Source organism: Empidonax traillii, unplaced genomic scaffold (genome assembly GCF_003031625.1).
Source record: "Empidonax traillii isolate 1590-97213 ecotype Southwest subspecies unplaced genomic scaffold, ASM303162v1 scaffold286:size1162393, whole genome shotgun sequence".
In the NCBI taxonomy this organism is placed as follows: Eukaryota; Metazoa; Chordata; class Aves; order Passeriformes; family Tyrannidae; genus Empidonax; species Empidonax traillii.
This window is the reverse complement of record NW_020955479.1, coordinates 236,186-262,667: the sequence shown is the minus strand read 5'-3', so window position 1 is coordinate 262,667 and position 26,482 is coordinate 236,186. Positions and strand designations below refer to the sequence as shown.

General features: G+C 41.9%; 1 protein-coding gene across 3 annotated transcripts in view; it reads left to right on the top strand.

Moving 5' to 3' along the window:
- PRKCA (protein kinase C alpha) overlaps window positions 1-26,473 on the top strand; it is a 129,312-nt gene extending 102,839 nt beyond the window's left edge. For 2 of the 3 annotated variants that reach the window (XM_027890366.1, XM_027890369.1), the window contains 9 exons: window positions 8,620-8,763; window positions 9,488-9,661; window positions 10,608-10,699; window positions 12,260-12,322; window positions 12,554-12,692; window positions 18,380-18,460; window positions 19,829-19,936; window positions 22,335-22,475; window positions 25,968-26,473. In XM_027890366.1, the coding sequence (XP_027746167.1) occupies window positions 8,620-8,763; window positions 9,488-9,661; window positions 10,608-10,699; window positions 12,260-12,322; window positions 12,554-12,692; window positions 18,380-18,460; window positions 19,829-19,936; window positions 22,335-22,475; window positions 25,968-26,132 (1,107 nt within the window). In that variant the 3' untranslated portion in view covers window positions 26,133-26,473. Of the gene's footprint in view, window positions 1-5,246; window positions 5,271-8,619; window positions 8,764-9,487; window positions 9,662-10,607; window positions 10,700-12,259; window positions 12,323-12,553; window positions 12,693-18,379; window positions 18,461-19,828; window positions 19,937-22,334; window positions 22,476-25,967 lie in introns of all 3 variants that reach the window. The other variant, XM_027890368.1, reaches the window with a different exon arrangement.
- The last annotated feature ends 9 nt before the right edge of the window (window positions 26,474-26,482 follow it).

Genomic DNA, 26,482 nt, shown 5'->3' with positions numbered 1-26,482 from the left:
TTAGAATTTGGATTAGAATTTGAAGCTCCTGTGCTGTAACTGTTTTAGGGATCTGAGGTTATTGAAGCCATTATCATCTTCAAATAGTATTTTTACAGCTGCTTACATGTAACAACTCAAAGCTTAAAATACTGAATTTAAAAAACAAATGTTATGTTTGAAGAGTTCTTTATATTATTAATGCATGATTTTAACAAATGTTCTAATACTGAACCAGAAAAATCCAAAAATGAGACCATTTGTCATTGCCAAATATTCCCTAATGCAATAATCATTTGTCATGCAATCAGTAACACTTTTTCTTAACCTTGGCTCTTTATCTGATGTCTCTGTCTCAGAAAGGCCTGTGCAGAAGAGGACTGTCCTTCCTCAATCCTTTATACCTTTTCTTATTTGAGAACCTCATGGGGGTTTCATTGGTGAAACTTGTTTCATACTGGGAAGTTGGAAGTTTCTCTGTTTTTAAAGGAGAAAATGCATCTGGGATAAATATGATTTTTTTTGCCACTTCCTTGTAAAATCCAGGCCTTGAAGTGCAGTGATATAACCTGGCAGAAGTCCTCGATCCATTCGTGTTTCCACCACAGGAGAGCACCCCCAAAAAAATAAGAGCTGAGGAGTTTCCTACAGCTGCTGCTTCCCAAAAATTCATGTTTAGTGCTGATGAATTACAAACATGAATTCCAGCAGGGAAAGCTGGCTCTCTGTGTTCTCGTGCAGACAGTCAAAAATTCAGTTTTTTCCATGGGAAAAAAAAAATGTGCAAAACCTGATTTTCTAATATCATAGCAGATCTGAGACTGCTGAGAGCGAGGTCAGGCGGCATGAAAACTTGGTTATGGAATGAATAATCAGATGCTGGGAAGGATCACACACTGTTGTTCCACTGCAAAGTGTATATTTAAATAGATTATTTCTCAACATCATGCAGAAAACACCTTCAGCTGTTTGGTGGGGGGTGTGTTCGTGTGTGATAAATCGTTTCATGGCACTTTAAGATTTGGATCCACAATCCCAAGGCTTTAAAATCTGTCCTGGTCTGCAGCTTTGCATGCCTGGGGGGTTTGATTGCAGGGATTTGCTCTAGGATTAGGTAGAAAGTCCTTTAAAATTATGTTAGAACAGAATTTTATTATTCTTTGCCCATATTGAGTTTGATGCTTAAAAGCAAATTCCACACTCTAAATTGAAAACTAGCAGTAATTTGCATAATTAAAAAATGAAGGAGCATATATAAAAGCAATTCCTCTTTTGACACTTAGGGACTTGCTGTTGCAGCATCCTATTTGCTGTTTGGGGGTTTTATTAGCACTACCACAGGATACTTCTGCAAGAATTCTTGAATATTATTCCTAGGCAGCCTCTTTAATTACATTTCTTCTCGTTAGGCACCGCTCTGTTGCAGGGCAGAGCGTGTTTGCCAATAAAGGCAGACAACAAAGTGGACTCAGGTGGCCACAGGATTATTAAACAGATTAAACATGTTGACAGTGCCAAATGGGGGAATGGAAACGCTTCCCTCTCTAGATTTCATGGCTCACAGGCAGATATTTGTTGTCCAGGGCAATATCCCCTGAAATTCCTGTCTTAGGATAGACATATCCCTTTTCCAGTGACTGCCTTTTATAGTCATTTGAATTAATTGTCTACATTTTCTAAGGGATATGTTTAACTCAGTTTTTTGCCTGGCAAATTCGGGAATTTTTTTTGGAAGTCACATATTCAAGCATGTCATACAGTTTTAACTTCTATCGAGAGACACTAGAAAGTTAAAAAAAAAAAAAATTGAATAAATTGGAAAATTGATTATAAACCCCCCTTCCCCCCCAAAAAAAAAAAGTCTGTTGGGATGCTCATGGTGCATTCAACTGTTGTCTTGTCCTTTCATGTTCTCTTTTTGCCTTTATCCCAAGTAAACATCCAATTAACAGTGTTGAGCTGGAGAAAATAATTTCTCCTCAGAGTGAGAAACCACAAGAGGTCAGCAAAGAACAGAGAAAAGCTCCTGGAGCTGAGCTGGCTCCAGCAAAGGCCTGAAAGGAAGGAAATCATCCACATTTTGAATGCATATATTTAGAAAGATATAAATCCAGTAAATTAAATAGCCGTTTTGATAAAATTCATTGTTTCAAGCAAATCCTTTCAATAAATTTGCTGTCACTAACCAAAAGGGTGAATATGACACCAGTTTGAGGGAAACAGGAGAGGAAATGAGGAGAAAAGTAAATTAAAGACATAAAATAGTCCATATTTAAGTCCTAGGTGGAGTTTTATCACCCTCCCCATTTATATTTTTAAGAAACATCCCCTTTGCCTTTATACCTCTTTACTAGCAATGGGAATGATGGGAATTTTTTCCTGGCTGGTTTTTTTTTTTCAGTAACTATATTAGCTAATGAAGCAAAAATGCATTTTCGTTTTTATGGATTGCACTTTTTGGTGATTCCGTTGTAGTCCTGCAGTCTGACCTGCTCCTTTTTGTACGGACAGATATGTGTGTACACATTAATCTCTGTGATTTAGTTGATTTGTTTGTGACAGGAACGAACGGGAAGGGCTGAGAGTGACCCGCTAGGTGGGAAAAGCCGCCGCCCTCACGAGCGTTTGTAACGCCAAGGAGAGAAACCAGAGAGCCAGAGGTTGTGTCCATGCTCTGCTTTACAGGAAATTTAACGCAAAAGCAGCTCCCAAGGTTGCTCAGCACAGGTTTAGTAGGGGAAAAAAAATGACCCAGGAAGTTCTTTCCCTCTGTTGAGTTGAACAGTGAGGACACGAGCTCGGGTTGGACCCCGATAACTCCAGTTCCAGCCCCTCTCTGCTCAGAGCTGCTGGGCTGCTCCATCAGCTGGAATTGAGGCTCTGACTTACCCTGTTCTGTGTTGTTTCCATGACTACAAAACTCCCTGCTAATGATTTATAAGCTGGCATTAGGTTATGGTATTAAGATTAAACCTCGGTCTGGTGAAGCATTAGGTCTTGCTGGGGCTTAGAAATGGACTCTTCTCGTTTCAGATTCTCAGCATCCTGATAATTAAGTTGTATAAACTAGGGAATTGATAGTCCATCATAGCATCTATAATTACATGGAATTGGAAATGCAATAATGTAAGAAACAAGCTGCCACAATGACAGAGAGCATTTCACTGAATGGGAAGGGTTTTTTCCTCCAGATTTTGACTGGAAATTTATTGGATTTATTTACTTTATTAAAGGCTTGCTAATGCCTCAACCCATTGATCAAAATCCCCACTGACTGTACATGACTGGAAACCCAAATCTCTCCTTTCTTGGGACTTGGATCAATTGTTATTTCAGTTTTTCCATCCCTGGAATGAGCTTTGCTGGTCCTGTCAGTGACATCTTCTATGGTTTGGTTGAGTTCTGAGCTGCTCTGATGCTTCTTGTGCAGTGCCCAGGTAGTGACAGGCAGAACTGAGCATTAATTTCACACTTGCAGATTCCTGGGCTGGAGTAGTGAACCTGGAACGTTCCTTCCCTGCTTCTCATTATTCATTTTGCCATTTCTAGAAGTGATTTGCAGAGTGTCACCTGCTGCTCTGCAATGGCTTTGGGTTCATTTAAGAATTAGGAGCAGAAACCTTGGCTCAAGGTAGGGCAGAAGGAGATGGTTCCATCACCCAGTGATATTTGAAGAGCATGTTGGGGTCTAGCAAAGAACTGAGAACTTGTTGCAGTGTGAGGAGCAGGGAGTTTGTTAAAATTTTGCAGAGGGATTAAATCATGGCAGGGGGACGTGGATGCTCCACAGATCCCAATTCCTGGGGCCTAACACAGGCTGCCCAGAGAAGCTGGGGCTGCCCCATCCCTGGAAGTGTCCAAGGCCAGGTTGGACGGGGCTTGGAGCAACCTGGGCTGGTGGAAGGTGTCCCTGCCCAGGGCAGGGGGTGGAAGGAGATGAGCTTTAAGGTCCCTTCAAATCCAAACCATCTAAGACAAAGGCTGTGCACTCAGTCCTTGGAATGCTGACCCTCGTGCAGTCAAAGCTGGGAGTTTTGGAACAGAGACTGAGCAGTTCTGTGCTCTGTTGCTCCATCATTCATTCACTGTTTCCAGCTGAATGCAACTGCATGGGCAGAGCAGTGGGTGGTGGGTGGAACCTGCTCTAAAGATGGGGAGGGGATGCTGGTATCCATCTGAAGCACAGCTGTGAGTCTGCAGAAGGCTCTGCTGCTGGGGGAGCAAAGCTCTGGATTTCCCTCCCGGGCTGGTGGAGCAAATCCCCGCGGGATGGGCCGTGTGTGTCTGCACCTCTGCACACGTGACGAGAATCTCAGCCCTGTTGTTAAATACATTTCGATTTATCACTTTCTCCTCTTGGAAATCTGGTCCCAGGGATGCTCCTGTCGGCATCTGGGAACTCACTGGGAGCAAGTTGCCCTGACAACCGAGAAGAACATCCCCTAGTGAAGCGGCACACAAAGCCTTGGGTTGGCTTGATTATCTCTTCCTGGGAGATGATGTGGGTTTTTCCCTTCTGAAGGAAGGGATGGCAGGGGGTGGCTGCAAGTCTGGGCGGGTTTGGATCCTGGGGTTCGTTTTCCATGTGGGAACAAAGCCAGTCTTACCGAGCTGAGCGTTGCAAAGAGCAGCAGAGGAGGAGTGGTGGAGGTGAGCGATACAAGGTGTTAAAGCAGTAACATCATGTCAGGTAACTCATTACACCGAAGAGACCGAGGGTAGGAAAGTGTATCGTGTATATTCTTTTAAATCCTTCACAAATTTTATTGTTTATTGGCTAACGTGGGAAATGAACAGTTCAGCCTCTTTTTGCTTCTTAGGATTCTCTAATATTCATGTAACTGGAGGGCAGAAGAGCCAATGCTCAGATTTATTGTTTTGTCCTCTTGGATTTCCTTCACAGTGAGAAGTCAGAAAGAAAGTTATGGAAAGACTCGTCAAGAATATTTATTGTGATTAAAAATTCACTGCAATGATGAATTCCTATTCCCTAAATCACTTCTGTTTCTTCTTTGCATCACACTTCTCATTAGGTTTTGGAAAGATTTTTTTTTTTTTTTGCATTTAATTAAAAGTACAATTTTTACTCATAGATTAAATATAAATTGAAGGCATTTTTACTGCAAAACCTGACATATCTTTTTCCAAAAAAGCACGTGCCAAATTCCTAGAGACTCTCCAATGTAACACACTGTAATTTCTGTAAAACTCCATGAAGAAGTGAATTGGGGCTGAATATATAAGTTATTTCTCACCTGTGGTTTCAGGGTAAAAGAACTGGCCGAGATAAGGTGCGTCCAAACCAGAGGAAGTAAGATGATGTGCATGTCTTGTTTTCTTTTCAGATTAACTTCTCTGCTCCCAGTGCAGACTAATTTCTCTTTAACATTCTGTTCTCCTGGTTGGTTTGCTGCAAGCTGGCTTCATTGTAACAATATTGTGGTTTTGTCCGAGATAATAATAAGCCAAGCAGTTGGAATGTAAACTGAAAATTAATCCAGGGCCTGAGATGCCATCTTCAACTTCAGCAAGTTTTAATATCCATAAAAAGTAAGGGGGGGGATTGAAGTAGGATTCTGCGATTTTCAATTTTAGTCATGGTAGGAAAGGCAAAATATCACTGCTCTTTTCCAGCAGGCTTTTATGAATCATTTGAGTTTATGTCCCTTCTGTAGCTGCAAAACTGATTTTGCTCTGGCAGAGTGTGTTGGCTGCATGGCATTTTCCCTCTGCAGTAGTCGAGGTGTTTCAGATACAAAGCTCAGGGTGAAAAGTGTGGAAATTCCTACTGTGTTTTCAGTAGGACCTCAAGCCAAAAAGCAGTAAAAGGAATTCATATTCTAAACGTGAAAAACTATTTTGCACGCTCGTAAACAACTGGTTGGTGGCCGAGCTGAAGGGGAATAAGGACCTTTGATAAGGATAAGATCATTTAATAAGGTCATTTAATTAGGCCGTCCCACTTTGGGGCGGGTGCTTTCAATGCCTGGTTGTTCTCCAGCATTCCATGGAATTCCATGTTCTTGTGTTTCCTTACACATGGGTTGCAGCAGGATTCTCTCTTTACACTCCATAGTGCTTGTGCAGTGTGAAAAGCAGGATCATCTCCCTCCCATGGGCACAGGTCACTCACAGCTCAGCACAGTCCAGGAGCTCCTGCCTGTGCTGACCTTCTACCTGGACCAGGTAGCACGGAGCCCACCTGGCCAAACAGGAGGAACCCCGTGTTCTCCTCAAAAATCCACCAGATGGAGAAAGAAATTGTCAAATTGAGGGTGACATCTAATTTAAAAAGAGGATTAAAAATGGAAGTGAGAGGAGCACGTCTCTGTTGCTCATCGAATCTCAGGTGCTGCCCTTGCAAAGATACAGAGAGGCCTTGGCTGGGTTCTTGGATATTATTTTAAGATCCTGCCTTCAGATCCTGACAAGTCCATCCCACCCAAGGGAGTGCAGTGCCTGCAGCTCTGGAGCCAGCAGCAGGCACAGGAGCCTGCCATGGTGAACCTGCCACGCTTCCCCTTTGGAAAATGTGCTGGAAACTCGTGGTGCCTGGGATTGCAGCGCTGCAGAGAGCACTCCCTGCCTGCCTGCATGGAGGGTTGGTACCCAAAAAAAGCAAATGGCCTTGGAACAAAACTATTTGTTGTTTCAAATTCTGTGTTTTTCAAACAAGCTGCCAACAACCTGCCCGGTGGGTTTAAAGTACAAGACAGAAAGCTGGTGTTGTCCACTGAGGGCCTGATTTGGATCTGCGGTACCCGGTGGAAAGGCGGATATTGAAATTGCTTTGTGCATGACAAAAGCAAGATCTTTATCTGAGATCCCCTATGCCAGAGCATCACAAAGACATGGCCAGCAGAGCTGCTCCTTTGAACCATGTCTTCATCTTGTACAAAGAAAGGATATTGGGATTTTTCTTTTTTTTTTTTTAATCCTTGTTTTGCTTATGGCTCAGTCTTGTCTTGTGGCCTGGAAAGGAGTTGTGTCCTGCCAAAGTGCTCCATCACACACACTGGATTTGTCCCAGCAGCTGGATTTCCGTGGCATCATCCCTTGCAGACTCAGAGATTTAGGCTGACACCCAGGGCTGGCTCTTCCTGAACATTTGCACAGCACGTTATCCTGGTCAGCACCTCCAAGTGCTGCTTCCATGCAAACAAATAATAACATTGGTGGGAAGAAAAAAAAAGAAAAATCCACGTTCTAAGCTGTAATACAAATGTTTTAATAAAGAGATCTGAACTTCCAAAATTTGTGTTCCTGTAGCAGGGCGTAAGATTTTCTGCACTCATAAAGTTGCAGGAAGAGTTATCCAAGCTGATTATGGTTTATGGTTTCCAAGTGACACGTGGTTGCTCTGTCAGGTGATTACTTGACATCACTGCCTGCAGGAGTGGAGAGCTGGAGTCCATGAATCGAGTCATCCCTTTCAATATTATGGTTTTAAACTTGTCTGGGGAGGGCAAAGTTTGTAACTCCACTTTCCACCTGCCAAAGGTGTCAGCCAGGCCAGGCTTTTAGAGTGATATATTGTGTGGCTTTGAATAAAGTTTAATTTCTGTAATTTTCTTTATCTGTGAACCGGTGATACTATACAGATACTGTCCTTTTGCAGCGCAGTGAGAAAAGTAGTTACCCTGAAATACCAAACACACATCAGTGGCACAGAGTAAATTAACCCTATTAGAGGTTATTAACCAGACCAACAGCCAGACAGATGGGGAAAGCACTTAAATCCCGAAGCATTATTAAACCTTCTTGGCTTTGCTTCTGCTGGTATATGGGATTATTTTGAGGAAAAAAAGGATATTATCTTTTAGCCTGCTTTATCTTTTGGTGAGTCTTACTTTTTTTCTCTTCTATTAACTTTGAGATTTGAAATGCAACCTGAGCAATTACATGGTGTCTTATGTGAAATACTGAGACTGTTTCAACCTTTTGTGAACCAGACTGGGCAAGGCAGAGCCCTTGTATGTAACATTCCCTTTCCTCCCTTTTCCAGATCAACCCTTGATTGAAAATCAAAGTTGATTGTATTGCTGGTTTGAAAGTGGCCATGTTCATCTGCATTAATTCTCATGCATTGTGTTATTTTTAATGTAGGTTATTTTTCTTAAATGCATGTCAAAATTTTCCTAACTCTTGCTATGCAGTGACTTGAAGAGTTACATTTTAAAAGAGAATGTATTGAAGAGATCGTTTAAGTCCTAAAATACCCTGTGTAGACTACAGCATGGTATTTTTGGAAAGCTTTTTTTATTATTATTATTATTAATATTTTATTTAAATTTGTATTTTAAAACAAAAGCACCAGATGGGCTGCTTTTGGCATGAAAATAAGTGATCTCTTTTTCCTTTGTGTTTGAGCTTTGCTTTGGTTTTGCTCATTTAACCAGATTATCTGTTTTATCTGGTTACACATGAGCAGTTTTCCACTTTACCCCCCCCCCCCCAATAATGCCAAAAGTATTGTTGGAATGGGTCTGTTATGCAGCCTCTCTCCTGGGAATGCCACCTCAGACCTGGCCCTCTCCAATTCCAACCTCCACCCAGCGATCCCTCCCGCCAGGAAAACGGGCAACTGTTCTTCTTATTCCCTGTTTTTGTGTGTGTATGTTGTGTGTGTGTGTTCTTCAGAAAGCCAAACTTGGGCCAGCTGGTAACAAAGTCATTACTTCAACAGAAGACAAGAGCTCAAGTGTGCCATCCAACAATCTGGACAGGGTCAAGCTGACAGACTTCAACTTCCTCATGGTTCTTGGAAAGGGGAGCTTTGGGAAGGTAGGAATTCTTTAAAATTATTCCACTCCCATTTTTTTTCCCCTTGAGGAGGAATGAATGAATAATTCCCTGAGAAGCAAAACCCAGAGTGAAAAGGAAGTGCATTTTTGAGGGAGGATTTCTTAACAGGGAGCCTGGTGGTTCCCCAAGGACCAGAGGGCTTCAGTCCTGATTGACAATTTTCTTGAAAAAAAATAAAAATATATTATAAAACTCAGGCTGTTGGGCAAGATGGGAGAAACAGTTGCTGACTTTTAGGTTCAAGGAAATCAAGTTTCCTTTTCTGGTTTTACTACCCAGGTCACTGTGCCAGTTCTGGAAGTCACCAACATTGGTAAGGCTGAACATTGGGGAAAAACCCAGGAATAGTATGTGTATATATTTGAAATCCATTAGTTGAAGGAACAGGCTGCTATTTTTCTCTCTGTTTGAACACCACTTCTGTGATAAAGTGCCCTTTACTGAAGAAGCCCCCTGGGACTTAACATTTTCTCAGCCCTGCAGCAACGTGCCTGTGATCAGCCAGAGGGGTTTGGCACAGGCTGTGCCTGAAACGATGGCACAGCTCATTGCAGTGGGTGAGTAATGATCATAATTTTGGAAGTTTGATCAGATTAGGCCATACCAATAAAAGGAAAAGCTGGATTGCCACCTCTGCAAATCTTGGGGCACGTGAGGGGGCTTGGCTTGGAGGGTTCTGACCCCGGTGTTTCTCTCGGTGCAGGTGATGTTGGCAGACAGGAAGGGCACGGAGGAGCTCTATGCAATCAAAATACTGAAGAAAGATGTGGTGATCCAGGATGATGATGTTGAATGTACAATGGTTGAGAAACGAGTCCTGGCACTGCAGGATAAACCTCCATTCCTGACACAGCTCCACTCCTGTTTCCAGACAGTTGTACGTGAGCTCTCTCTTGCCACCCTGTGTTTTCCAGACTAAAAGATCATGGATTTTACCACTTCACTAACATTTATTATCATCCAAACTATACACCATAGCATAGAAAACAGTGAAGAAACACCACATGTAATTACCCCTTGTACTTGAAATACAAAAACCAGGTTTGAAGGTTTTCTGAGTCATTCCAGCAGACCAGGGTGACAATTCCTAAATTTCATCCTGTGTGCTTTCTAAGTCAGAGCCTTAAGCCCACGTTCCCAAAGGTTCCTAAATACTTTTAAGGATCTGAGGTATTTCCCAACCTAAATGATTCTGGGATTCTGTGAAAGAAGCCACGTCATCCCCTCAGCTTTCACAGCACAGTTGTCCGTGGTGATAAAGGCACTTTCAGACTCTGCTTCATGTGTACAAACCTCTGAGCAGAAAATGGCCTCAATGCAACCAATTTGCAGACACAATCACAAGAAACCATCACCTTTGCCTCTTTTTAATAATAATTAAAAAAAAATCTATATTTTTTAATACGTCCCGTCTTCCAAAGGAAAACTTATTAGGAAGGTTCAAGAATGGCCTCAGAGCAGGAATTTTCTACCGCCTTTAATTTTGTTTGTTTGTTTGTTTGTTTTTAGGGACCGATATTTCAGACACAGCTATCTTTGTATAATTCTTGGGACCGTTGTAGACAAATAATACGTGAAAGTGCCCCACTAAAACTGACAACTCTTGTCAGATCTCCTCAGTCATTGACTCCTGCAGGTTTTACAAAACATTCCACTTCCATTTCCTGACCTATCGATTTTGCCACAATGTACAACCAGTCCTAATAATCCTAAAAGCTTTATAATAACATACCAGTGACTCTTTTTTCTTTTTTTTTTTTTTTTGGTTGATCAATGAATATCTAATATATTTCCTCTAATGTATTTCTGCGTGTGTGTCCCAGGACCGGCTGTATTTTGTGATGGAGTATGTGAATGGTGGGGATCTCATGTATCACATCCAGCAAGTAGGAAAATTTAAGGAGCCACAAGCAGTGTGAGTGTTCACATTTGTATATTTAAGTCACGTCATCATCATTATTTTATACTCTGAAGAGGATTTGGTTTCTTCCTCTTCCCAGGCTCGGTATGAAGTCTAGGCTGGCCTACTTTGATGGTGTTTTGGGGGCCCAAAAGCTGAAGTTAATGTTAAAAATGTTTGTACACGTAGAACAAAGGTAGCTGTGCCTTTATTCATTCAAAAATAGAGCACAAACAAAGGCACACGATGCCTACTTGAAAAGTGACAAGAATTTAAGCAAGGCAGCAGGAAATTAAAGCTGTTATTTGGTATTCTGGTGTTGTTTTTTAAAAGCAAATATTAATAAAAAGGTGAGTAGAACATTTCAGTCTGAATTAGTGTCATAAGGAAAGGCAGCACAAGATAAATTCAATGTATGTCTTATAAGAATTTCTGTGATGTATTTGCAAGGAGTTAATAAATGATTAGAAGTTGTTTATGTACATGATCCTTTTTGGGTAATTGTACATCTGGCACATCAGTGAGCAACTAATAATGATCTGTAGCACATTCAAGTGTGGATAGACCCAGCAGTACCATGTTAGTCATGCTTATAACATCTCCTCGTCACTCTTTAGTGTTCCTTGAATCATTTACCAATGAAACTTTAAAATCAAGGGTGACCAACTGTTTTAAGAATTCAGTTAAAATAACTTCTCGTTTTGATTTAAGCAACCAGGGCTCGTTTAAATGAGAGGCCTTCTAAATATAAGTATTTCAGATACAGAAAAATATCTTAACAACTCACTGAAGAAAAGCTGGATGGTGTCAGATCATCTTTGACTCCCAGCTAATGTAACTTGCCAACACTTAACAAAATCTGTGGTGCTTTGTGACAGCTTCTGCCTGAGCAGCATCTTCAGCACACGTGTTCACAAACACCTCTGATCAAGTGTTGCAGGGCTCAGCCTTCCTCTCCCTTGTGCTAAGCCTAAAAATTAATCTCATCTTTAAATAATCCTCTTGCATACAATTTCCACAGCAACCAGCTTCTAACAGCCATCAATATTATATATCTTTTAACTACATTCAGCAATTATATTTTATATGGTAATCATTTTAATTAGCTTCATGTAATTAATCCATTAACAGCCTGTGTAAAGGAATACTATTTCTGCAAATTATTTCGTGCCATGTGAATTGCAATGTACATTGAGCTGCATCCTGAATTCATCAATATGTGATTAGAGATAAGGATCTTTGCAGCAGAGTTAGATTGGTGCAAAAAAAAAAAAAAAAAAGCTGTGTTCCAGCTACACCATTTTTTGTGGTCTAGGGAGACATTTTCAAGAGGATTTTTTTTAAAATTCTGCATTATTTTATCATCAAATACTCAAAATGTGTCTGTTAAGGTCCAGTGTAAGTGAGATGTCTTTTATGGTATATTTTTTTACTTTTACATATATACACACTCTAAATTATATATTTCATAAGCTATAATGCTGTCATTCTTTACCATGATGCATATCCAAATGATTTTGTCAGAAGGGAATCATGAGGCAGTAAGGAATATGTTGATTTTTTTTTCCCACACAGGTTCTATGCAGCTGAGATCTCCATTGGGTTATTCTTTCTCCACAACAGAGGGATTATTTATAGGTGAGTATAATCTGACATAAGTAATTCTGTACTATTTTTGAAAACCTGAATGAATCAGTTGCTTTAAAATTCCAGTGTATTTTTAAAACACTTTATAAAAAGCCATCAGTGTAGGGCTCTTTTTGTTGTGTTGGTGCTGGTGAGGAGGAAACCAAAGCCCTGGTTTCACCTGAGCTTTCTGATTCTTGTTGATCCTAAACATTAACATTAAATTACTGTGATTCTTCACAGAGATCTGAAATTAGATAATGTGATGCTGGATTCGGAAGGACACATTAAAATTGCTGATTTTGGAATGTGCAAAGAGCATATGTTAGATGGAGTAACAACCAGGACCTTCTGTGGCACTCCAGACTACATTGCACCAGAGGTAAATATTGACCATTTCAAGAACCTTTTAGTCTCTCAAATGCAGATTGTCCCTACACAAATTGTACACCACGGGTTTGGATAGCTGGAACTCTGGATTTTCTGTGGATGGTACCATTATACTTCTGCAGGTATACTGAATATCTTTATGGGTTGCTGCAATATTGTCAGTAAGACTTGGCTGTTCTAACAATCTGGTTGATTGAAACACTTTTTATGAGATCAGTGCTTCAAATTTTGTTCAGACTAGCAGAAGACTAAAAAACAGACAGGCTCAGCACCTTGTGATTTTAAATTTGTAGGCTGGAAACGTTATTAAACTAAACTTTGCAATTTATAAGTCACAGAAACTTCATGGGTGATGCTGAGGTTGTTGCTGAGGTCATCAAATCCTTCACTGGGGGCAAACGTTGCTTCTTTAAGGTATTTCTCCACAGGTTCTGACAGCTGCCAAAATACATTTACCTAAAGCACTGTTTGGCATTTTCAGGAAATCACAAACCACTCGGGGAGTTTTGGGAAGGGACTCCTGAGGGTCTTGAAGCCTCTCACTGACCTCTCTGTAAAACTGCTGCAGCCTTTCCCAAGCCAAGTGGGGTCAGGAGCTGCTGCTCTTCACCTCAGGCCAGCTCCTGGCACTGAAAGCCTGACCAAAGCTGTAAGATCAGGGCTTGAATGGAGTTGACATAACAGATCCATAATTTGCCTTGAGTTTTCCGTGATTTGGGAATACCTGTGCTGCGTTTGAGCCACTGAAAAAAGGACGTTCAAGCACGAACCAACTGCAGTGGGTCTAAAACGAAAATCTGATCATGAGGAGCACAGTTGTGCTTTGAAACCTGTGCTAAACACGAGTTTAGAGTTAAGATTTTTAGTCTGGCTATGATTTGTATTTCAATACTTTAGGTATAAAACATTAAAAACAAGCCCATGTGGTGATTTGGATATAATTCAAGTATATGAATATTAAAATCTGGTATTTGTGCATACTGGGCTTTCAGGAGTCTTGATTTGTTTGGCAGCAAATTTGATGCAAGAGGCTGGATCCTGATCCAAGATGCTCAGTTGTTCAGTGAGTACTGAGCAAGAGGCAGCTCTGGCTGGAACATTTCTGGCTGCAATTGAATGTTTGTTGGAATAAGGGAGATTTATACATGGACAAGTAAATTAGTGTCTAAGGTGAATTTTGTCATCCCTGTGAAATTGGAATGAAAACTAGTTTGTTTTTTTTCCCGGTTGCTAATTCATGCTTTCCAGAGTGAAATATTGGTTATTATAAAGCCTTGTTTTTTCACCATTTGCTGGTGCTCGCAGCAGGATATCAGAACAACCAGAATATTTCATTTTCTTCTGTCAAAACGTAAATGAACCCAATATACCACATTAGAGTGTCCTTTCTGTGGCAATTGTCTTGTGCCAGTTAATACCAAAGAACGTTTTGTCAACACCAAAATGCTCAATATGAGTCAGTGCTGGAGTGAATTACTTTATTTTATTTGGAAATTGCATGTAAAGAAATAAACCTTTTACCAAAACATCCAGTCATTGGGAGGAAATTAGTCTTTCTCTCATCTTACAAACAGATTTGATTTTATTTTATTGAATTGACTGATTCTCTTTTGTTTCTGAAGATATTATTGTGACTGACAGATTGCTAACTAGGTCTGTGGTAAACTTCAAAGGAAGGTTCATGTTTTGCTTGCAGGGGTGTTTCAACACGTTTCCATGGGCTAAAATTTATCAATTTATAATAGATTTTAATGAGGATGCATGTGCACGATCCCATTCCCTGCTGGGTGCAGATAAATGAGCTAAATCTAAACAAACCGTAGAAGGTATCCTGGAGGAGAGTCCTGTGAGTGGGTTGCACTCACACACAGAGAATTAACTCTTTCCATCAGCATTTGGGAAATAATGGTGTGACAATAACAGGGTCTGGAGGAGCCCCACACTCCCCCTCCATGGACTACCCACACATAGTTCAGGGACGCCTCAGCTGGTGTCACACGTCCCATCTCTGGATGGAAAATAAAGTGCTCCATTCAGCAAAGAGACTTTGCACAGCTTGGTGTACTCTAAAATGATGTTTCCCCTTTTTATGGTTGGGAAAGTCACCATTTGTTATGACTTAGCTGTATAACAGACTGGAATTAATATTCATTTTCTTATCCCATGCACATTAAGGAACATGCAGAGGTTAAACTGGTGGGATCCCAGGCCCGACAGCTTCTGTCAGGCAGAAAGTGGTTATCTTGTACAGAATATTTCTTGATGTGCTGAACCCAAATATTTATGGTCAGAGTGGTGAAATAGCTGTGAAATCAATTAGTACTTGGTGTTTCCTTGACCAGTCAAGAGAGACAGGAGGAGATGGATGTCAAGAGGATTAGTGGGAAGGGATTCTGCCAGCACAGAACCCCACCATCAGCATCCCTGCAGCAGCCAGAGTGATGAGTTTTGAATTGCAGAGGAATTTAAATTAGAAACTCCATTTCCCTTCTCCTCCATCCAACAGCTTCAAAACCTTCAGTTGTAACCTTGCATTTGCCAGGGTTGTGGGAGGCAAATAGATGTTACAGAGGTTTGGAAAGTGTGTGTTTGACTGTTTCCCATGCCAGTAATATTTATTTCTTTTAATAACTGAGTTTTAGCTTTTTCTGCAGACATCAGATGTGTTCACAAAAGATTTTCTCTTGCCTCTGGGATATAATCTTTTCATCCCAACTGGCTACTAGCTGCAAGCTGCAATGATCTAAACATTCCTACAAATTGCTGGTATTAATCTCTGTGTCCTGCTCTTAACTGTGCCTTCCTTGGAGGCAAAATGGGAAAAAAGAAAGAAAAAAAATAAAAAAAAGCAACATTCTCCTGCCAATTTTGCTTGATGAGAGAAATTTCTGAGCTCTTCCTGAGCACTCAGATCCACAGAACCTGGAAAGGCAGAGCTCTTAAAATACAGCAATAGATAGTTAAAATGGGGCATTTGAAATGGAAGAGGAGATGAAAAAGGCAGTAATTTAAATTAATGATGGAGAAGGAGCTGGGGGGGAAGGGTCCTACCAGCTTTCCACTCCTCCCTGGCCAGTGAAAAGCAGAGATCTTAGCTGGAGGAGGGGACAGGTCTCATTTCCAGGCACAGGAACTCCCTCACTGCTCTGTGGGTCTGCTCTGCACAGTGTGGTGAGACAGGAGGTCATGTTAATATACCCCAATTTGCTCTAAAAGGTACCAAAAATGTGTCCATGCAGATTGAATTATTTTGGCAGCTGCTGCAAGGGAGGGAGGGATGGCTCTGAGTGCAGCAGCTGGTAGGTAATACATGATGAATTCTGGATGAGGAGGAGGGAACTACTGAAAATACAACATTTAGAACTTGCTGACTTTGTACCAGTGCATGTTTGACTGTACATTGAAAGCTCATCTGCTTCCTCCCACATGTCATTCCTTCCTTGAAGTGAGCGTTCTTTCCTCTCGTTTGCACTTCCAATTAATGCTGGGAATAGCTCCCAGTGGGATGAGGATAACCACAGGTTGGTGAATGAACGTGGCAGATTGCTTTGCTTCCTTCCCTGGTGCCACAGCCTTCCAAGGATTAAGCTGGTCATTCAGTTTGGGTGTATTTAATTAGGATTAATGGAAAAAATCTTCCAGTGTCCAGCAGCAGGTTTGGCAGGGCCACCTTTTCCTCCCTGGCCACGGGTTCAATGAAAAAAGTGGTTTTGTTGCAGTTGCAGTGGCTCCTTTCCAGTGTTTATGTCTCAGTTCCCCCCTCCCATCACTGGTCCAGGTAAGGGAGGCATTGCCAGCTCAGAGGGCACTGCTTTGCTTGTCAGATGTTGACACGTGGCATCAAACAGCACAAACACTGCAGTGATTCTGACCCTACTTTAGGTTTAATGCAGGAGCTTTTCTCGTGTTAATTCTGCCTCTCTTGATGATCCTGCCAGCTCCTCTCTCCCAAAGGCAGATCTCACTGGGGCAGGTTGCATTTGCTGATGGAAATGCTATTTAGGGAACAGCCCAGCCTTGACTCACCTCTTGCTGTGTAAACATCCAGCGTCACTGGGTCGGTGCTTTGGTTCATCTCTCACTGGATGACTCTGCTTTGCTTAATTTCAACCATTTCCTCCCCTCAATAAACCCATCCAACTCCTCTACAATAGGAGAAGGAGTGGGCTGTGGGCTCCTGGACAGACCTGGCTGCCAGGTACAGAACCTTGGCAGGGTAGCAGCATTTTCTTTCTCACTGCTGTGGATCCATTTTTTTTTTTTTTTGTCTCATTTGCTAATTGAAATAAACTGTTCCTCCCAAAACCACTTACATGGAGCACACTTGTACAAAATGTTCTGCCCTTATGAATTAATGACCTGAGAAATACCTCTTTTTTTTTTTTTTTTAATATAAAATGCTCTTTTCCATAAGGCAAGGAGAGATTGTCAGAGAAGGATTGAAGATGAAATGATATAACATTTTCTGTGTGTAAAAGGCCAGTGTTTTTCCTGGATAAAAGTTTGACAGTGTTTGGTCTTCCAAGAGGCAACACTGATTCCAGTGAGCCTCTGGGAACTTACTGGTGGTAGAAATGAAAGGCAGAGTAACCAAGTGTGTCAACTAATACAGTATGAAATGAATGTCCCAAATATATATTTTTAAGCCTGTATTTACCACTAAGAGACGATTAATATAGATTTGCCTTTCTGTAGGACCTTCCAGATGAGAATCTTGTTATTGCCTCTGATTGTCTAATACATTCCGAAGTACGATTGATTTTGAGATCTTTTGGTTAGAAACATTGCAGTAATTTTTAATTCATGTGCTGCTGTATCTCAGGGAAGAACATATATTCACACAGAGACTATAATTTTATATAGGAGCCAGGCAGGGCTGCTTTATTGCACTGGTGACTCACTATTTTCCTGAGAAACTACAGAACTTGCCAGTTCAACTCCTCTTTCAGACAAGTAAAAAATTTAGGATGTGTGATGTGTACTGGGCTCAGCAATTTGTTTCAAAAAGAATAAAACCACATGCACACAGGAAAATAAATGCAAGCCCCTCAGTTCCCTGCTTATTCTGGTGGTGGAGGGTCAAACTCTCCACTGCTGCCTTCCCTGGTGGGGATGGACCGTGGCTGGGACATCCTGCATCCCTCCACAATTCACAATATCCCTTCACACTTACTTAAAAGGAGATTTGAGAGGACATCTGCACCCCCAAACTCCTCTTTTCCTAAATTTTGATTCCTTTTACAGCAGAACAAAAATATAAATATTGAAGGAAGGGCTTAATTATTGATAATCCATAAGTTAAGTGATTCTCTTGATTTCACACTATGACACACATGGATGGATGACATTTTTGCCTTGTCTAGTACATCGTGCTGCTGTGCTTCCTCTTTTGCCCTCAAATGCACATCCCAAGGACTCCTGAGGGCCACATTTGCCAAGATATCAGGGTGGGTTTAGACTAACATTTGCAAAACAATCCAACTCCCACTGAAACCAGTGATTAGCTGGAGTGAGGATTACAGGATTGGCTTGCTGTCCTTTTTCAAGGAAATATGTTCTTCTCTGCATGTCACTATTTATCTAATGTGCCACAGGACTGGGGGTTAGTTAACACAGAGGTTTTTTCTTTGTGTTTTTGGTTTTATTTGGGGTGTTTTGTTGTTTTTTTTTTTTATACAGATTATTGCTTACCAGCCCTATGGGAAGTCAGTGGATTGGTGGGCCTATGGTGTGCTGCTCTATGAGATGCTGGCTGGACAGGTAAGATTTACCCTCCCCTGCTCACTGTGACCTCCTCCTGCCCCTCCAAGGCTGCTCTTGTTTCAAGGCTCCCTAAAGGGTTAGACCATTAGAGGATAAGACTGAAGCCTTTCACACTGCTGTTATCTCCTTGTACTCATGACTGACTCAACTGAGAGTGTATTTAGGCTTTAAGCTCTTTATTTTGTACCCACATAATCAAGCCCTGCCTTTGAACAGGGCTCCTTTGTACTGCAATAATGTTATAAATAGCCATCTCCAGAATTGAAAGGGAGACACTTGAGCAGGAAAATGCATGTCAAGTGGAAGAAATATCATTTAGTAGTTTGAAACCACAGGGAAGCATAATAAGAGTGTGTCTCTGCTCTGCATTGCAGTTAAATCCCAGGAGTACCGTTTTTGTGTTGCATGTCCTGGGGGTAAAGTGTGGGTCTGGCCTCTTGGAAATGTGCTCACTTACAGACCCCTCATCACGCACAGTTAATGACAGGCTGCTCTCTGAGTCACTGGGGTAGGAAAGCAACACTTCACTGCAGTAAATGGCAGATAAGGACCAACACTAAGGAATTCTATTAGTCTTGAGTTGGAAAAGATTTCTGCAATTGGCTTTCAGTGAGGGTTAAGCTAAAGGCAGGCGTTTCCTGAGCTTAAAACAGACATTTTTAACTAATGCCTTTAATGGTTTCTCTACTAAATTCTAGTGGCATTTTAAAAGTTTTAATGTGTGGCAGTTGCAGATGTTAATACTTTACAGGCTGCACTGTAAATACTGGGCATCTGAATGCTTTGGAGGAAATGAGATTTACCATTAGCTGGCTCTTGCAGGGTGCCCATATCCTGGGGACTCACCCGTGGGCACCCTGTCACCTCTACTTTAAAATATAATGCAGCCCTTCTTGTGATAGAAGCAGAAGCAGAGTCTACAGCCATGACATAAAACAAACTGGAATGTAACTGGAGTTAAGTGAGGAATGGATATACCTTAGCACAGGGTAATTGAGAGTTCAGTCTCCAACCTTCACCCTTTAGAGCATTTTGCCTGCCTGGTGCACAGTAGCTTTAAAAACTGATTAAAGCTGATCATGAAGATAGTCCTGCACACGTTTCATTAACCTGTGGGGGCAGAAATGAATGTTTATCCTGGATTTCAGCCTGAGACTGATGAACAGTAAACATCTGGGTCAGAAGATAGCCAGGATGCAGATGGCTTGGAGTTTGATGTGTGCTCCTGGACAAAGGACCACTGCTGTGTACTGATCTCTTTGGGCATAGCATTTTCATGCCATTTCATAAAAAGTGGAGAATTTTTTTAAAAAAAAAAAAAAGCAAATCCCAGTAAGGAACTCACCTGTGGTTTTTTTTCAACAGCCTCCATTTGATGGGGAAGACGAGGACGAACTTTTCCAGTCCATAATGGAGCACAACGTGTCCTATCCAAAATCACTGTCCAAAGAAGCTGTCTCCATCTGCAAGGGGGTGAGATAAATGCTTCTTTGCCATTAAGTTCCTTTTTTGGCAATCCTTGTGAATAGCTGGGTTTGTCTGGCCTTGACATGGCACTGTAGCATTTTTGAAGGCAACTTCTGTCAGGCAGGGCTCAGCTGTACTGTCACTTAGTGTCACCGATAAGGGTTCAGCTCTTCCCGCTGTTCCTGCTTGTTTGATGGCAAGAACAAATGGCACAATCAGTAGCTGCCAACCCCAAAGCAGAATTTATAAACAGGATGATGGTGCGAAGCGTCTCCACCCGCTCTGCCTCTCGACCCACGGCAGCACAGCCCCCAATTTTTTGCAGGGTGAGAAGATTTCTCAGCTTGGCTGGATACCAGATCCTCCAGAGAGTCCTCAGCCCAGAATGCCTAATGACAGGAGCAGAGCAAAAGAGTTACTAAGACTCATTTTTAAATGTAGGTAAAGATGAGCTTATGTGAAAATCTTTAGCATAAAAGCGAGGAAACCGTGGGGAAAATCCTGACCCAGTGGTGACTTGTGTGGCCTAAAATTGGCCTTAGATTGCAAATTTTGAGGAAAAGAATAGATTTGACTTCAGGGAATTATCTCAAGAAAAAAAACAATTTGTTTGACTTTCCTTTGACTCCATGTGATTCTCCAGAGAACCATCAATCTGCAGCTTTTCCAACCCACTCTTTGTAATCATTATTTGAGGTCTGATTTACACTGATAAAATACCACTGCATTTAGTATCAGTTAATTTGGTATTTACTTTCTTCCCATCCTCTGCAACCATTTAGGAGGTATTAAACATGAGCTGGATATTAATTCCTTAAGGAAAATCCTCACAGAAGAGTAAAGGTGTTCAGAGCAACAAGGTAAAAGGAAAGACCAAGCTAATTTTGGAGCTTATCCCAGTGTAGACATGCTGGGTAGCAAAGAATAAACATGATATATTTTTGTAAAGTACACGCAGATTTATTGCCTTGTGACAATCACATTTTCAAACAGCAGAGTCTGAATTTGATGTAGTTGCCCCATTTTCAGCTCCCCTTCTTGCTGCTGTTCCGGGTGTTCACACCCAGGGAGGGCAGAAAGCAAAAAACTGCCCTTTGGCACGAGGCTTAAGGCCAAGTCTCTGTGACACTGATGTGTTCATCCCCTCTATTGAACTGACAAAATAATCCCAGGTTTCAGTGAGCATTATTCCTGAGCTAAGAAGTCAATATGAGAAAGCTTCTGAGCTTTGCAGTCAGTGGGAGCTCAGCAATCCCAGGACTGGGCACCAGTGGGCAAGACAAACATGCCTACTGTGCTCTTGGAATTGATTTATCTGCTTGACATCCATTCCACTGGTTCAGAGCTCGTTGGGCTTGGTAAATGCAGGAACTTTGGAAAGAATTAAAACTACCAGAATCAATGCTCACATTTTCTTTTGTCACCTACTGTTAAAGGAAGGGGTTTGGGAAATGTAGCAAAAATGGGAAAGTTGCTGTTAGGCTTGAAGAAGGCTGTGATTCCAGCCCAGTGCACAACCCCTTCCCAAATCTGCTTAGAGTCACTTTTATTTTAGGTTTAAAATTGGAATCAGATCAACTCAACATTTGGAAGGAGACTGGAGCAGTACAGCTGAGCTTTTAAAAAGATGTGTGGAGGTATCACTCCCAGCAGCACATTAATCACATAGAATTTGTAGCACAGCTTTAAAACGTCCCCACCATAATGAAACTGAGAGTTGAAGGCTACATTGCACAATTCCTAATGTACACACCAGTTGAAGCTTGTTAATTAGGGAGCACATTACAGTTTCTGAGCACGCCACGCTGGTGGGTTTGGGGTTGTTTCTTTTCCCTAAGTCTCCTTAATCTCTGCAACTGGGTATAGTATTGACCAGGATGTCATTAAGAATGCAAGGGAGGGAACACAGATTAGATGCTGTCAGCTGGGTGCCAAGAAATTGGAGGCCCTGTAATGAGATGTCTTGAACAAGCCCAGAGAAATGAAATGGGAGTGGGAGGTTGTTCTTCATTCAGCTTTAGTGTATTGGAATTTATTATGTTTAATTGATTGTTGAGATAAGGCAGAAGCTGTTCTGGAGATTTATAAGACTGAAAGACTGAAGGTGAAATTCAGGAGTTGGGGGCTGACAGCACGTCCTGGGCATCACCTGCACCTCTGGTGGCAACCAGTGCCAAGTGGGGAAAAGTTCTCCTGTGCAGCCCCTAGTTTTGTTGCTGATGTGTTGTCTTCAGGGAACAAACAGGAAAATTCATCTTCAGAAAATGAATTTTACCTTTTCAAAACAATTTTATTAGCAATGTGTCTCTTCAGGAGAGGAGCAAGAGCATCACAACCGGGGGAAAGTCTGTCTTGCTTTCATCCCAGCGTTAAATTGAATCATTTGCTGTTTTCTCCCCGACAGCTAATGACTAAACATCCTGCAAAACGCCTTGGCTGTGGCCTTGAAGGTGAGAGAGACATCAGGGAACACGCTTTCTTCAGGAGGATTGACTGGGAAAAATTGGAAAACAGAGAGATTCAGCCACCTTTCAAACCTAAAGTGGTGAGTGAGATGCCAAGTCCTTCCCTGGCTCCGTGTGCTGCTCTCCCCGTGGGGTGACATTAATGCTGCCCGGCTGGTGCTGCAGGTCTGGGACAAAAATGAGGCAATTCCATTGTGGCAGGCCAGTCTGGAAGTCTGCTCGTGATTTGGCACCTTGTGGTGTAACCCAGTGTGTTTTGTTCCTTTGCAAAAAGAAAGTCTCTCCGTGGTTTGAGTCCTGCCTGGACGGTCACTCACTGCCTGAAAATTGGCCCGTTCACATCAGTGGCTGATGTGGTGAGCCTGGTGATAAACATGGTTCATGGCTGGCTGCTCTGAACAACATCTGAAGTCAGTGATTAAAGGGATCTGAATTAGAGGGTTGAATTTCCTCCACAGGCTGCACAGCACAGGGAGGGGGGGAGTTGTATCCCCACCCTACAACATCGGCTCAGGTTGCAGAGTAATCCCTGATTTACCTTTCATGTTTGTTACTGGACTGCACACTTGTATCCCTAGGAAGATTTTAGAAATCCAAGCAAGTGGAAAGATGTCCTTACCCTGAGAGCTGTTTGCATAATAGAGCTGGGAGAGCTGGGCTTGTTGAGACAGAATTTCTTTCAGCATATACTGTTTTATTGACAGGCAAAGGGAAGTATTTGCACACAAGAATACAGGCTTTAAGGAACAGCTGTAAATTGTTATGTCCTAACATTGAATCTTTCTTCTCTATCCCTTTTTTATTTCAGCTGAGAGGCCTGGCTGGCTCTGGCATTTGAGGTGTGGGGTGATTGGTCTGTACACTGATTTATTTGCTAATACAGGCACACCAGTGAGGTGCCACAAACTAATGAACAGAGGGATGCCAATACCCAGTGGCAAAATTATTCTTCACTTTTTTCACACAACTACTTTTTCATGTCACCAGGAGGAGAGTTGCACCTGAGAAGGGTGTTTTGTGCTGGGGAAAATACCTTTTTTGGGGATTTTGCACGCAGGGAAGGGTGTAAATAAACGAAGAACGTGTGTGGTGCTGCCAGTCCTGCCCAGCTGGTCCCCAGAGCTGGCAGAGCAAAGGGGCTGAGCAAAATCTACCTTCACAGCTCCAAGTTTTTATTATTAGCTCGGGAGCTGAGTGCTTAGACTCTCCTTGAAGTTAAAAGTATCACCAGCTGAAGGTACTAAAACATTGAAGAATGGTCTGGTTCCATCCCAGCACACTTTGTGGCAGATCCTGACTCCTCTTTGGAGCAACTGTTCTCCATCTCTGTGCTTATCCTGACCTGGTTTGTTTATGCAGCTTTTAAAATACACCAAAGGCAGATTCACGTGGAGCCTTAACTCTCCCAGATAAAAATAATTTAAAATCCAAGTCTGGTATTTACATACCCTATGTATAACTCATTTATGGGGATGGCTGATTCTATTTATATCAGTGTCATAGAATTATAGGATCGTTTAGGTTGGAAAAGACCTTTAAGATCATCAAATCCAACAGTTGCCACTGCTGGAGTTGGCACTGCCAAGCCCACCACTGAACCATGTCCCTAAACACCACATCTATACATTTCAGTCCCTCCAGGGATGGATATTAAGTTTAGAAAGCGAAAAAAAAACACCACACAACCCTTAATCTGTTTGAAGAAATGGGGGATGTATTTATAGGCATTGTTTGGCGTGGGGGTTTTTTTTCAGAAAACCTTTGTAGGTGCATCTTCTCCAGGAATAATCCTGCTGCCTCCTCACCCAGGCATGGCTCTTACCAGAACGTGGAGCTGCAGATTTTGGGTCAGCAGTTGGTTGGTTTAAAAAATGTGTTCCCTTCCAGACTGACATTTCACAGGCTGTAGGCATAGGCTGGTTATTTGGCAAGAAGGACCAATTTTACTTCTACTTTTGAGTTTAGGAGTTTTAGAATTTCTGCAGTTCTGCTTTAATGCTGCATTAATGTTCACAATAGCAATGCTGCTCTTTACTGTGGGGACCAAAATGTAATTGAAGGTGCAAATTTGTTGATAAATTACTGCGTTTGCCCCCCAAATATACCCATATTTCACATGATTTATTTCTTAGCCTCTACTAATACAAGCAAGAGTGAGAGGCCTAATGGAGTCAGGAAGTTTGGTTTCAATGTGCAAGTTGTTTGAACACTTTCCACTTGCTGAAAAAAGAAGAGAAAAAAAATTTAAAAAAGGAAAAAGAGCATCATTTTGTGGCAGGATGATGCTTATCTGTAGATCATCTTTTTAGCAAAAGCCTTCCCTGTGTAAATAACCCTTTTGTGGCTGCTCTGAGCTGACTGTTGTGCCTCTGAATAAATTTGACTTAATTTGGGGATACACTGCAAGGCTGGAGCAGTGTCCTCTGTGAGCTCTGATTTCCAGTACCTGAGCACGTGTCTGTGTCCTGGAATACAAACACCCTGAGCCCGAGGCAGCAGAAGTTCTGAGCTGGGCTCAGATGGCAGGTCCCATCCAGCACCTGCCAGGTGCTCTGCAAGAAGGTTGGAAACTCTCACTGGGCTGTTTCCAAGACAGCCAAACATCTCACCCCCGAATCCAGGCCCCTTTCCAGTTGGCTTCTCCCTTAAATGCACAGATTAATCCACGTTGCATTCATTCAGGAAAAAAAAAATCAATGTTTAATATTGGTCTATTGTACGAGCCCTATTCTGCCTTTTCTAATTTATCCTCTGAAAGTGATAATGTCATGTTACCCTCTAATCCACGTGATTGTAGGGATACTGCAGGAAGGGAGGAAAAGGTCAGTGGCAGCAGGAAAAAACCTTCAGTGCCTTTATCATGCAACCACACTTTGTTTGAAGATCTGTTACAGTAGTTTTGAGATGAGCAGATTTAGCAGTTTCCTTCAGACATCTCCACATTATTCAATGCCTAACTTTCCTCAAATATGCATCTTTTCCTTGCACACAAGCTAATTTTGTTCTGGTACCACCTTCATCCTTCTTAACATGCCTCTGCTCATACTTCCCTGCCTACCAAGTGTTTTCTGCATCCCTCCAAACTATCCTTCCTGCAAACCTCATTTCTTTTGGTCTCTTTTCTGAAGGAGTTGTGCTCAGCCTGGAGCTATATATAAGCCCCCATTTTTGGCTGGGCTTTGCCAGACAACTGTCTCTTAAGACAAAAAAAAAAAATTAATTATGTATCATAAAGGTCTTAAGAAGAATTAAATGATTTGAACGAGAAAGTGTCTCTTTCTGTCCATAAAACTATTTTCTTTTTCCTTCTATATCCCAGTAATTCTGACCATTTAAGCCTCTTTATCTCCTCACCTCATGCTGATGGCTGGAAACCTTTCTGACTGCTTTTCATCTCTTAAAACTTCTCCGTCTGTCTGCCATTTTTTGCTGACATATCCGAAAAGAAAATTTTCCCTTAACCACTCACAAGCAGAGGAGGGAAAAAGCCTGGCAAAAAGCTGGGACTACCAATGTATTGCTGATATTTTTCTTTTTTTGAGCCTTTCCCCTGTTTTTCTCTTTCCTTGCAGTGTGGCAAAGGGGCCGAAAACTTCGATAAGTTCTTCACGCGAGGACAGCCGGTGCTGACGCCCCCGGATCAGCTGGTCATTGCCAACATAGACCAAACGGATTTCGAAGGGTTCTCCTACGTCAACCCCCAGTTTGTGCACCCCCTTGAACAAAATGTAGCATGAAACAGCAGAGCAGGAACAAATCCCGCCCTGGGGAACAGCCCGCAACCCTACAATTTTTAGGCTTTCGCCTTGTTGATTCCATTTGGGCCTGGAAATTGTAGGGTTCGAGAGTGCAGGATGAGGGAAGGGCCACTTAATCAGGATTTGGGCTTTGCAACAGCGTTGTTGTCTTAATGGGACATGAATTAGTGTACGGTGCCCTCTTACTCTTCTAGAAGTCACCGCTGACTTGTCTAAACTTACCCATTTTTTGGTACGTTATATATTTTGTAACTTCCCCCCTGTCCTTTTGCTCCCTTTTCCACTCTGTTGTGTTAGGAAAAAAAAATCTAACACGTGGTCTGAATAAA